General features: G+C 47.1%; 1 protein-coding gene across 1 annotated transcript in view; it reads right to left on the reverse strand.

Moving 5' to 3' along the window:
• LOC103668475 (protein transport protein Sec16B) overlaps window positions 1-8,515 on the reverse strand; it is a 38,760-nt gene extending 30,245 nt beyond the window's left edge. The window contains exons 1-7 of the mRNA XM_008696725.2: window positions 8,191-8,515; window positions 6,564-6,676; window positions 5,145-5,235; window positions 4,299-4,407; window positions 2,686-2,830; window positions 1,867-2,018; window positions 1,438-1,499 (exon numbers count right to left, since the gene is read on the reverse strand). Coding sequence (XP_008694947.2) covers window positions 1,438-1,499; window positions 1,867-2,018; window positions 2,686-2,830; window positions 4,299-4,407; window positions 5,145-5,235; window positions 6,564-6,676; window positions 8,191-8,486 — 968 coding nt within the window. The 5' untranslated portion in view covers window positions 8,487-8,515. The remainder of the gene's footprint in view (window positions 1-1,437; window positions 1,500-1,866; window positions 2,019-2,685; window positions 2,831-4,298; window positions 4,408-5,144; window positions 5,236-6,563; window positions 6,677-8,190) is intronic.
• Window positions 8,516-13,813: the final 5,298 nt, after the last annotated feature.

Consider the following 13,813-nt stretch of genomic DNA (forward strand, 5'->3'; position numbering starts at 1 on the left):
AGAGACAAGCCTAATAACCCAGGGCTGGGCTACCCAGTCTGTAGTTTCTTTGTAGAACAGGAAGGGACCACAGAGATTCTCTCGTATACCCTTTCTATTTTACAGATGTAGAAACTGAGGCCCAGGGACTGCACAGGATAGCAGGCAAGAGCACAGGCTTTGGAGTCAGACTACCCTGGGTTTAAATCCAGCCTGCCACTTCTCAGCTTATACGAGGTTCTTATACCGTCTGAACCTCTGCTTTTCTCCCCTAAAATAGGGATAATGAGAAAAAAAAAAACTACCTCCATATAAAAGGAATTAGGAAATTTTGTAGCGTATACTAAGTAATCAATAAATGGGTAATATTGTTTGGTGGCGGTCATTCAATAAAATCAATCAAATTGGAACCGGCCCCCCAGTGTCCTCACTCCCAGCTCGGCGCTCTACCCCACATCTGTATACCTGCGTGTAAGAAATAGATTCAATACTCTTATTGAAGGAACTGTCAAAATACTATGGGCTTGGGGCGCCTGGGTGGCTCAGTCGGTTAAGCGTCTGCCTTCAGCTCATGTCATGATCCCAGGGTCCTGGGACCAATCCCCACATAGGGCTACCTGCTCAATGGACAGACTGCTTCTCTCTCTGCCTCTTTCCCCACCCCAACCCATCTGTGCTTTCTCTCTTGCTCTCTCTCTCTCAAACAATAAATATATTCTTAAAAAAAAAAATACTGTGGGCTTTTCTTGGAGGCAGAAGCTTCAGGATAAGAATAAGTTTATACGGTAGTGATGACATACACAGCGCTTCCCTACACTTAAAGCAGGCACAGTGGTGTTACGTCATATCCTTAACAGCAAACTAAAACTCAGAGAGGACTGACTAACCTGTCCGCCATGGGACCTCTCCTTAGTAGGATGCAGGGGCCAAGGACCCTGGTCCTCTGACTCCAGCCAGGACTCCACAGCAGAGTGTCCTGAATATTTATCTGAAACAGGACTAGGAATTTAAAAACAGTTCTAGCTCAATCCTGCAGAGGGCAGTCTTGCACACTGTCCTGGAACTCCACTTACACCATGCTATTTCTCTCTCCAGAAAAAGGCAAGAATTTTTTTTCCACTCTGAACCACTTGTCTATGATTTCCCAGGCTGTGCTCCACTTTTCTACCAGTACCGATTAAGTACTCAGAATGCTAAAACCTCCTACCATATAGCTCCTGCAAAATTGTTTTCAGATTTTTAATCTTAATTTTTCTCTCTGCCCTTCAGCTATCAAATTGCTTGTCAAAATGGCTCAGGCCACATTTGTCTCTATCTTGTTGCACAGAATATTCTGCTCCATGGGGGATAGACATTTTGTTTCAACGAAGCCAAGAATAAATCCCCAAAATGCTGATCTGGGCAGGCAGATTTCGTAGGTTCAAAAGCCCTCCCTTGGCAGCTCTTAAGATAATCTACCTGATCAGGGGTCCTGAGAAAGTCCTCAGCTCTTCTTGTTCCTCGGAGTAATTAAGAATAACCTGGAACGAAAAATCAGATTTGGCGTGCAACACCATGTCCACCCAAGGCCCCGGTCAGTCAAGCCCAATATCAGAACCCACGGCTGCGGTCTTGGGATGTGGCTCAGCGTCTTGGGGAGGACACACGAGGACAAAAGTAGTTCTCCAGGTGCTGAAAGGGAGCCAATGGCATTTCAGGAGAAACATAAATCTAGCATCACTTCTTTGAGAGAAGATCCCTACCCTTTCCTTCCCAAGACATGCCCCAAACCATGGAGTGCATGGCCCCGTCCCCCCATGAGCCCCCCATTCCCGGAGATGCCCGGGCTCAGGCAAAGGGAAATGGAAAGCAGTGTGCCAGCTTCCTGGGACGCAGAATCTTGTTTACCTCCATGCTGTGCAGTTCCACAAGAGCCGTTTGTCCATCCCTGGGAGAGCTGGGACCCACACACACCAGCTGGCCTCCTGGCCCAAAACTCACAGGCACATGAGGGATGTAGAACTTCATGGGCTCCTTAGGACCAGCAGCCGAGACATCCTCTGACCAACAGACACAGATGCCCCCCGTTAGCATCCCTGCGACTGCTTGTCTTCGCCACAGAAGAACACCGCAGACACGTTTCTATCCAAATCCCACCAGAGCCAAGATAAGTCTCTGGGCAGGTGGTGTAATTAGAAGAAGCGTATGCTCCAAGTCAGAATTAAGCCTCTCAGAATATGTCAGAATATAAGGTGGGGATTCGGTGGTTTGGTCCAAATGGGAAAGCACCAGGCCCAGACTGCCCAAGACGGCCAGAGGCTGGGGACTCTGGCTCTCGTGGCCCCAGTACTCATGACCCGTCTCCTCCATCCAAACAGAACAGTTGTGCTTCGTGGCCTGCCTTTGCTTTACCAAACTGGCTCTGGTCTCCACTTTCTTCACCTGCTACATCAAAGTATCTCTGGGTGCCTCCTCTCCCAGCCTGACCCTAACGGCTAGAAGCAGTGTTCCCTTCCGAGACTCAGCCCTGATGCCATCTCCAGGACAAGAGAAAAGGTGAGAAATGGAGCCAAGATGGCATCTCCACCTCAGAGAGGGCCATGGGTAGACGAGGCAGGCAGTGATCCACTCTTGGAACGACAGAGGAACGGGGACTTTCCAAGAGGTGGCCACCCAGCCCTCTCCTCACCAGACTTCAGCAATTCCTCAGATCACTTCGGTACCCACCGGCCGGAACTGGACTCCAAGCTGCGGGCGCCCTGGGCCCGTACATCTCGGAGGCATCGCCTATGTACTGGCTCAGCTCGTAGGCGCTGGAGCTGAGACCGGACTCGTGCTGCTGGAGAAGGTTGGACTCGGCGGCCAGTGGCGGCTGCAAGTTACAGATAATGAAAACACATGGGAAGAATCAGAAGCACTTTCAGAGAGATGGCCCTCCCACGTGTTCCTTCAAAGCCACAAAATCGAAACTTTCAAATAAATACATTGAATGTGGATGTATCGCAAGGAAAAGAAGTGCTCATTTAATCGACAGGTGTTTGTGAAAAAATGAACGATGGCCTATCGGAAAGGGTGTAGGCCCTGAGGCCAGGGGACCTGAATTCAAATCCCAGCTTTGTCGGGGCACCTGGCTGGCTCGGTTGGTAGAGCATGTGACTTTCGATCTTGGGGTTGTGAGTTTGAGCCTCACAGTGGGTGTAGAGATGGCTTAAAAATAAAATAAGTAAATCTTCAAATCCCTGCTTTGTCAACACCTGCTGTGACCTGAGACAATGACTTAGGCTGTCTGAGCTCAACTCCCTCATCTATAATATAATATCTGCCCTATAAAGTTCGAGTATTTCCTCATGCATTCATTCACCAACGATTGAATGAGCACCTGCTATGCTCCAGGCACTGTGCCTTCCCTGGGGATACAGGTGTACGAGAAATCCATGGAACTTACATCCCAGGAGGATAATACAATACATGAGAAAGCCCTTTGCACACTGTAAAGGGCTGTTCTTGTGTGTGGCTGCTGTTCTTGTGGGCATAGATTGCATAGTGTGTGCCCTGTCCCGTTCAGCATTAGGTAGACAGAAGAAAGTGTTCTCAAAAAACAGACATATCTCAGGGCACCTGAGTGGCTCAGCCTGGTTAAGCGTCTGCCTTCAGCTCAGGTCACAATGCCCCTCCCCCTGCTCGTGCTGTCTCTCTTGCTTGCTCTCTCTGTCTCAAATAAATAAAATCTTCAAAAAAAAAAAAAAGGGCAGACAGATCGCATCATGGAAACAAAATTAATATAAGACTGTCAGAAATCAAGAGCTTGTCTCTGCAGTATCTTTGCCACTTTCCCATAAATCTAAAATTATTCTAAAATTGAAAGTTTATTTTAAAAAATTTAAGAACTCCATTTTGTGGCCCCGCTGGTGTACCCAGTGAGATTTCAGAAGAGAGAGTTGGGAGAGTCAAGAGAGGTTTCAAGCTCTGCTTTTCAGACCTGAATTAAAAGATTCTAGCAACAACCCCCTTCCCGGCTAAACCAAATTGCCCGTCCCCTGGGGCACTGGTGACAGCCTCTCCTCTTGCCCTGCACCTCAGAGTGACTTGGGTGACACTTCCTGATCCAGCCATTTTGACAAAAATGCAAAAGGGCCAGATTGGAGCCCCAGACCTGAAAGACTGGAACAGGGAAGCAGGAAAAGGTGGAGGTCTGAGCGGAGGCTCTGCAGAGAGGGGAGACTGGGACCCCTCAGACTGCTGGCCGCTGGACACCCCGTATCCCAAGAGCCCCGCCGTGCCATTGCTTCAGCGTCGGTTGTGACTGCCACAGCCCACGGCCCCACGTCACTTTAGATTACCTTATTCTTCTGGGCTCCGGGTAGCAGAGTGTCCGGAACTAGGTCCCCAGGCCTCTCCTGTCCAGTGTTCGAAGCAGCGCTGTCTTTATAAGCGTTCTGACTCCTGGATCTGCAGCAAAATGACAGCAGCAGGTGAGGGGGGTCCTGGGTAAGCCAGCAAAACTGGGCTGCTCTCCACGGAGGCTGGTGGGCTGCGAAGCGTGGGCCGCGTCAGGCTGGCATGAGTGCCACAGGGAAAAGCATTGACCTCGCTTTGCTCCCCCGATCAATTAATACGAGAGAAACAGGAGCTCCTGGGTTCCACAGTGTGGTCACTAGAAGTCACCCTAGGCCCCATGGAGAAGGGTTGGTTCCTGCAGCCAGACATCCTGACGGACTTAAATCAGAGCAGCTGGGTTGGCCAGCTGGTCAGACAAGGCAAAGGCACCAGGCCTAAGCGCACGGGGGCAGGTGCTGTGCAAAAGGCTCTTTTCTGCTCACCTTACCCCAGGGGACCTCCCATTCTCGGGGCGCAGGAGTGGGTCCCTCAGCCAGGACCCAATTATGAAAACTTCGGCAAGGCCACCTCTGCTCCGAGGCCGACATAGAATGAAGGCCCTCCTGTAGGATGGACCTCAGGTAACCTTGCCAGGACTCAGAGGACCCCACGTTTGGGAGCCGCCTGTCAAAGTTAAGACTCCATTAAAAGTGGCCTGGGCCACCCTGGGCTACTCCACGCCCCGGTGGCCAGAACAGAAGCAGACAGGGTTCCGGAGATAGAGACAAGCCCCAGATGCCATGACACTTGCCTAACATAGTCTGAGTTTGGCCGCACCACGTGGAGCTGGCCTCTCCTTTCACACTTACGGACTCTTCTGGTTGTCGTGACGCTGCTCACTGAGGTACTTCTGATCTCGGTGATCTTCCTGCCAGATATAAGGGCTCTCTCGCCTTGGCACTGCACCCTCAGAGAAAACAAAATGAAGACAGGTCACTTCCTGCTCCTGAAACTTCAGGAAGACAGCCGCGAGCTGTGGGGCTGAGTTACTGGAGCACCGTAGGTATGAAAATGCATTTGCCAAATTGGATAAAACTGAGACGCGAGATGGAGGTCAACAGGACGCCTCTCAGTCCTCCCTGAACCAATTGGCATGGCTCAATACAACTGCATAAGCATCGGGGTCGTGTGTATGTGTTTTCAGGACAGATTTCCCTTGGCTGGCAGGTCAGAAGCTGCCGATAGCACATCCCTAGAACCTTACTATTGGCGATGGGTATAAATTCCTGTTGGTGCATATCTGCCACCCTCAAGGTCGATGATGGTCAGACTGATCACAGCCCTGCCGCACCCTGGATGACTTCATTGTTAAGAACGGATTTCACTAGTTAAAAATAGAGCTACCCTATGACCCAGCAATTGCAGTACTGGGTATGTGCCCCAAAGATACAGATGTAGTGAAATGAAGGGGCACCTGCACCCCAATGTTCATAGCAGCATTGTCCACAACAGCCAAACTGTGGAAGGAGCCAAGATGTCCATTGACAGATGAATGGATAAAGAAGATGCGGTTCATACATACAAGGGCATATTACTCAGCTGTCAGAAGGGATGAATACCCACCATCTGCATCAACATGGACGGGACTAGAGGAGATTATGCTAAGTGAAATAAGTCAAGCAAAGAAAGACAATTATCATATGATTTCACTTATATGTGGAACATAAGAAATAGTGCAGAGGATCATAGGGACAGAGAGGGAAAACTGAATGGGAAGAAATCAGAGAGGGAGACAAACCATGAGAGACTCGACTCTGGGAAACAAACTGAGGGTTTCAGAAGGGGGGGTGGGGGCTGGGGCAATTGGGCGATGGGCATTAAGGAGGGCATGTGATGTAATGAGCACTAGGTGTTATATGCAACTGAGGAATTATGGAAGAACTGACTTCACTGTTACTTGGTCAGAGAGTATAATCTTGGCTATAAGGAGGAGTAGAAGAAGAAATGTGGGCAAAGTGCGAGCTATCCATAATCCTGGTAACATAATGGTAGGTTCAGTACTATCACCAACACGCACAAAGAAGTGACTCCTTTCTGTCTCTTCTCCTCAAGATGTCTAGCAGTAGTGTCTGTGCTGTGACCTGCTGTGGCCTCATCTGGCCAAGAAAGTAGATGAGGACAGGGGCTCTACCTCGGCCGAGCGCAATGGCCAAGGTGAGGCTCTGAGCAGGTCCTGTCTACCCGATCAGCGGCGCTATCTGAAAGGCTCCTTGGAGATTATTCCATACCTCTTTCTTCCTGTAGCTGCTGCGGGTGTCCATGGTAGTAATAATTTCCATAAGCATAATCTTCCCTTAGGGTTGAAGAATGATAGCTCCGGTATGGATCCTCCATGCCTGGCCTAAAATACCGCAAAGAAGGCCAGCCGGTCAAGGACGAGTGTGGTAAAGAGAGAAACCAGTAGAGGACTTGACAACATCACAGGACAAAACTGTGACCTCACTCTAGAACTTGCTTTAAAACCACAGTTAATTCTAGATCCTATAAACAGAAGATCCAGAGTCAGAGCAGGAGTAGGGCCTTTGTTTCAGAACAAGGCTGGGATTTTTATAGCAAAACCATAGCCAAGTGTCCCATTCTCCTTCCCCGTGATTCCTCCTACTTCACAAATACATTCAACAATACAAGGTGTTATCTTAGAAAACCCTGCCCTGATTTTTCTGAAGATTTTATTTATTTATTTATTTATTTGTTTATTTATTTATTTATTTATTTGAGAGAGACAGCAAGAGAGTGAGCAGGGGGAAGAGCAGAGGGAGATGGAGAAGCAGACTCTGCCCTGAGCACAGAGCCCGATGCGGGACTTGATCTCACAACACCGAGATCATGACCTGAACCAAATCCAGAGTCAGGTGCTCAACTGACTGAGCCACCCAGGCGCCCTGCTCTGCCCTGATATTATTTTAGATAACCCTTCCTGAGATGACCGTGTAGGTACCCAATACGCCATTGTAATTCCCATGCATATTACGTACAGAGGGAAATGAGATGAAGAAGTCACGTTGGACTCTCTTAAATCTTGGTTGTCTTTATTGTCTCTGTCCTTAACATCCCTTCCTTTGAGAATTCAACAATACAAAAAGATTGGGGAAAGAAATGTCATGTTGTTAGTCTCTATCAATTAATAATTCTTTAGTATTTCATAGGAACAAATGCTTTACAATAACTGTCATAATTTCAACCCTAAATCTGTAGGCAGGTGAATATCACCCCACCTGGAAAAGCCAAAGTGGAACATAGATGGCTTCCAAATTTCATAAAATACTAAATCCTCTGCTATCAATTAGAATTCGGGAATAGGAATTCCAGATTCTCCTAGAATTATCTCACTGAGCCCTCTTCATTCTGAACTTGGAGGCTGAGACCTTTCTCTGAGGTTAATTTCATTTTCTAAAGTGTTCGCATGTATTGATCCAAAACATATTAGTTCTGTGTGTCTATCACACCCTAAGTTCTGTTCTAGACACTGGGTCCCTTGGTGCTGGTGGTGTCAACACTCACAACATAGGAATTTCTAGGACAAACTTTTCCATAATCTACAAATATTACCTTTTGCAGTCCCAGAGTAAGAGGGGCTCATCTGCTGTCTTGAATCCACCATTCTTTCTACCCTCTGCCCCCCCAACAGTCATGGTCTCTTTAAGAAGACCCACAGGGGACAAAGAGGAGGGAAATACTATTCTCAGTCACCTAACTTCAGTTTGGGAGAGGAAAGTGTTTAGCGAAGTCAGTGTAATAGGGTAGAGAAGGAAATAGAAGAAAAAGAGCAGGAATAGAAAGAAAAGGAAGAAGGAAAGGAACAATCCAATCAGAAGCACTTAGGAGCTGGGTGAATTCCAAGCTCTAGAACCATACCTTGAATACAACTGGCTGGGATAACCACCTTCATAATAGCCAACCCCGGGCACGGGCTGATGCCTTTCCCCAGGCCTGGACGCATAACGGGGCTGCTGGTGGTCTGTCCTGGGGTCCTGCTGTGACGGGGGGCTCCCATGGGTTTCTTGCCAGTGATGGTACCTCTCTCCATTGTGCCAAGAGTGAGGAACGGGCCGATGAATCCCATCTCTCCGAAGCCCTCGGTCTGGACCCTTTGCTGGTGCCGTGGGCCTCCCCCGTGGCTGAGGTGGCCACTGGGGAGCCCAAAATTCCATCCCCGACCCTCAGAATTTCTCTCGTGTTTTTAGTCAGTTGTGTATTTTCTCTTCCTGCAGATGACAAAAAAAAATCACCATTTTAGGCTTCTTTCCAAACATGATGGTTGATGAGGTTTTGTGAAAAAAAGCACCTACGGTCCTCAAAATCTTTTATCTAAAACAAAACACATAGACACTGATATAGAGATATCCGGGGGGGAAATTGTCAAGCGGATACATGAAATAAATAACAGGCTAGACAATTATGTTGATGTTGCATTAAAAATTAAAAAGCGTATTTGGAGCAACAATAGATGTGGGAGGCAAGGGAGGCAGAGAACAGGCAGAGATAAAGCTCCAAAACACTATCAAAGTATCCCAATTAAATACGTGTGTGTTCATTTATCCCACCAGCAATTATTCCTTCAACAGTTACTGTGGAGGCCCTCTGCTATCAGAGAAATAGGTGGGCTAAGAGCTAAGCCAGAGTTTAAATCCTAAGTCTGCCACTTAGTAGCTAGTTAATTTTTTCAAGCCTCAATTTCCTTGAGAAATAGAATGGGGACCATAAGGACTAGCTTTGCAAGGTTACTGTCAGAGTCACTGATAACTTCTGGAAAGTGCCCAACACACTGCCTGGTATATGGTAGTTGTTCATTTTAACAGTAGTTGATGTCATCAGAGATCAGATTAGGGCAGTATGAATGGATGGAGACATTTCCTAAACAAAAAGAAGCTTACATTGACCTCAAGAGACATCTTTTCTGAATCCTTAACCTCTTAGAAGAAGGAGGCTCTATAATGCGGCCACGGCCACCCTTCCTCCAAGGGACTCAAGTTTGGGATTGCTCTCGTGACCAACTAGACAGCCATGTCTCCGTAATCTTCCTGGCTGGAAATTTTTAAATCTGGAAGTCTCCCGGCATCAAATTAAATTTTCCCCACTTATTTTTCAACATGAGAAATAGCTCTGAAGACATATGGTCTTCCAAGTTCCTCTACCCTGTATCACAGAGGGGCACCTGCCTCCACAGCCTCCAAAAGGAAAGCAGATCAGCCCTTACTGGTGACGGGGATTCTCTTACATCAGGAGGATATATTAGCTCAGTCAGACCCCATGTTTTTTCTCTCTTGGGAACTGTTTTAGGTTGAAAGATTCTAATCAAATACAGTTAACTTGCTCCCACTCCTGAAACTCCCAGCCTCACATAAAAAATTGTATGAGAACAAAAGGTCAAAGGGTATGTGTTGAAATCGAGATATCACTGTGCTTGAATACCATGGAGCCAGGGTCCACAGCTATGAGCCAAGAGCTGTAAGCAGAACATACGAGAAGAGCAAGGCACAGAAGTGCCTTCCACCTCGAGAATGGTTACAGCTCAGAAAAACTCACACCTTCCTTCCTGTGTCAGCCCCCTCCCTTGAAAACAGCCAGGCGCAATGCAAGCCTTCCCAGAAAATCCCAGCAAAAGCCAAATGCCCCAACACAGTGAAAGGGCACATGGGTCTTTCCTGAAGGCCCATGGAACCTAATACCATTTGGACACAAGTAAGCTCAACAAGAAGAAAGCCTCTTTTGCCCTGTCCCCAGATATTTTCACTAGACTGCCCTTCTTCGGTCGCAAAGGCACGATACCCGATCTCTTGGCTGAAATCACATCATTCGGTTGCTGACATATCGGCTCCCATTGGTTAGACCTCAGGCTATCATGAAGGACCCCAAAGGAAAAGCACCCAAGATTCTCAAACTGGAGGTATCACATCTAGAAGGACAGGCCACATTTTCGCATTCACGTAAGTGACCCTCGGTGGCCCCAGCAAGGGCGGAACTGCCTTTCCTAATCCGACAGGACAGCACCGCAGAGAGAAAGAGAGCAAGGGAGCCAGCGTCCCCACACACCTGCTCCGTGGCTTCCCCCCTTCCTCCAGCGCCGCTTCCTTCAGCACTCACCAGGCCCAAGCGTGTCTCTCTCCTCTTGGGGAATGTCAAAGTCCAGCTGCCACATCTACCAGGTCTCACCTGGCCTTCAGCTCTCCAGCCTGTCAGGTGCCTGTTGCAACGGCGCACCCTCCATGGAGCTGATTCACTGGGGCGAAGTCCAGTCCTACTACCTCAGTCGGGGACAGGCCTGACGGCGCGCATTTGCTCAGAACCCGAGGGAGGCTGGTGCTTCTATTTGCCTGGTCATGGGCTGAGCCCCTGTCACTTGCATCCAAATCCCAGAGCAAACAAAGAATAGAGACAGCAGAGAGAGGAAATGCAGAAAGCCCGAGGCAGCCTGGCCCTGGGGAGAAGCGTAACACCTCCGGGGTGTGGGCTCAGGGCTCTGCCACTGCTGGCTCTAACGCACAGCCTCTGAGTCTCAGTTTCCTCCTCTCAAAGACCAATAAGAGGGGCGCCTGGTGTCAGTTAAATGTTTGCTTTGGCTCAGGTCTTGGTCTCAGGGTTCTGGGATCGAGCTTCAATATCAGGCTCCCTGCTCAGCTGACAGTCTGCTTCTCCCTCTCCCCCTGCCCCTGCTCCCCATGATCGCTTTCTCTCCCTCTCTCTCTCTCAAATAAATAAATACGATCTTTTAAAAACATAAAATAAAAGAGGAATAACAATACTTAGCCTCTGAGAGTCATGAGGATTAGATGTTGGAAAGTGGCACATGATATAGAAATACGTATGCTCTATAAATAAGTAGGATCCTTTTCCTTTCAAAAAAGGTGAGCTCATTGCACTGGTGGGGCAGACAGAGCCCTCACTGGTCCGTAGCAGGCACCTGGTTTGTCTGGTTTGGGGTTTTCTCATTCATGTTTTTCTCTGCTGGGTTCTGGTTGTGGCAGCAGATGGAAGGCAAATTTAATGCCTGATATTGAACTGCAGGCACTGAGAAGTTTTCTATTACAAAAAGAAAATCATTGTTTGCATTTAAAAAACACATTTCTTCAGGCAAACATAGAGAAGCTTATGCCCACTTTTGAATCACTGCTTTAAAATTCAGCAAATCATCGTGTTAGACACCTTAAGCTTGCATAATGTTATAGTTCAATTATAACTCAATAAAGCCGGGGGGGAGAATAAATAGAATTCAGAATTCGCTCTAAAAAGGCCCAAATCACTTATTCTTTCTTTCAGCAAACACTTACCGAGGGCCTATTATGTGCCAGGACTTGAGACACATAACTATGAAAGACGCAGTCCTTGACTTCAAAAAGCAGGAGCAAGTTAACCTCTCATGTTGCGACTAGCCCAGGGAAGACCAACTTGGGTGGGTCTCACGGTCAGAGAAGGTAACGTACGTCAACTATAAGATTTTGTCTCAGACCCTCAGCTGACTCCTAGGGCCCGGCAGCTGGGTGTAGAATTCTCAGACCGCAGTAATGGTTTCTTACCCCCACTGGTAAGCCATTGGCTGTACTGCCATTTTTAATCCTCCTGAGAAGAAGTCCTAGAGAAGGACACACACATTAGCAGCTGTAATCAGAAGAGGGCTGATTATGACACAGACCCAGGTATCAAATTATATGTTCCAGTATATCACAATAATATTCCTGAAAATCTGATGTAACTCTTTTGGCTTATGACATGATGCTAGTCCTGCACTGAACACCAGCTAGCTACATTACTGGAATGTGAACTCCGGAAGGGACCTTGAGATTATTTTAGTGACTTCACCTTGTTGATGATAAAACTAAAATCCTGAGAAGGGAAGTGATTTATCCAAGACCACAAAGCTAACTGGAACCTCAGTCAGGATTACGGTGGTATGCTGGAGTTACTTTGTCCTGGGCTTCCAAGAGCTGATTTAAGAACATTCATGAACGGTGTGAGCCAGTAGTTAAACCACTGGTAATCTGGAATCCACCATGGTGGGAGGATTTACGCAGAAACTCCCAAATGTTACAAAGCAAGGTGCCGGTTGCTGATTTCAGGCCAGTTTAGCAGCATCCTGAGGTCAACCCCAATGTCCTCTTCCCTGATTCAGTGCTCTTTCAACTGCAGAATTATCATTCTGTTACTAGCTTTCATTGCACATCTCTGGTTTAAACATCTAGCCCAGTTATTCCAAATGCTCCTTTTGTGACATCCCAAAGCATCTCTAATTATCTCAAGAGTTATTATGAAACTCTTCAAACACTCACCAACCAAAATTAATTTTAATTAGCTTTAATTATTTTATATCGACATATGGCATACAACAGTTATATGGGTCATGGAATGAAATAGATCGTGGTGGGATCTGACTGCTTCAAAGGTTTGGGATTTATCAATCTCTGCCTTTCCCAGCCCCACACACCTACAGTTACTAAATCTTTCAACCTAGCAGCTCAATTCCTCCTGGTTTCTAACCAAATCTGCCCAGCTTGACAGCACATTAGCAGCTCGTCCCCAGCAGGATGTGGGCTAAAATTAGTCCTGTCACCCCAAGTCCTAGTGGCAATGCCCTTGCATGATCCCATAGGCTTCTGAATGCTGGAACAGCTACAGTCTTCACATTATCCCCTTCCTCAGGTATCCTGTCCTCATGCCTGATTCCCGCTCTTCATTCCAACTATCCACTGGAATTGGAACCTGGGCCGCTTGGTAATTGATGTGAATTTCCTTTCCCAGTCTCTGTTCCCCTTTCCAAATGCTAGGTCACTGACTTGCTTCACATAGGAGTAACTACCCTGGTTTGACGCCGGTCTAACAAGAGTATCATTGCTGCTATAGTAATGTTGTTATTCTCTGCCCACCGGACTAGTGCTGATAAATGTGAACACCCATCTAGATCCAGGTCAGATTGGCCATGAATCCGTGAGCACTAGGATTTAATGACTGCTTACTCTTGCAAGGGACAGCCTAGCAGCTGAGATGTGCCCCAGGCCATTCCTTTCCTAAAAGCAAAAACTTAGAAAACAGATTGAGGCCCCACGTCAACAGGTTAACAGCAATTATTTGTCTGGATCAGGGGATTGTGAATGATTTTATTTTTCTCTTCTTCCTTGCCCATATCTCCTAACTTTTTTACAATAAACATGTTATTTTTAAAGAAAAAAATCAACTAACATTATTTTTAATCAATACTCAATCCAAATGTGTCATTGTCACATCAGCAACGATTATGCACCCATATGCAACAATTATGCTAAAATGGGGCAATAACTCCCCAAAGTGTCCAAGATTGGTTAACTGTGCTCAGTCTGCTCTTCTGGAAAGAAGATTCCAGAAAGTCATTCATTCAATAAACAAACGTTTATTAAACATCCACTATATGCCCAGCATTGTCACATGCATAGGGGATAAAGATAAATAACATATAATCCCTGCCCTGTAGAAGCTTTCAGTCAGTGGAGCAGTAGACATTCAGACATGG

This window comes from Ursus maritimus, unplaced genomic scaffold, assembly GCF_017311325.1.
Source record: "Ursus maritimus isolate PB19 unplaced genomic scaffold, ASM1731132v1 scaffold_2, whole genome shotgun sequence".
NCBI classification, from domain to species: Eukaryota; Metazoa; Chordata; class Mammalia; order Carnivora; family Ursidae; genus Ursus; species Ursus maritimus.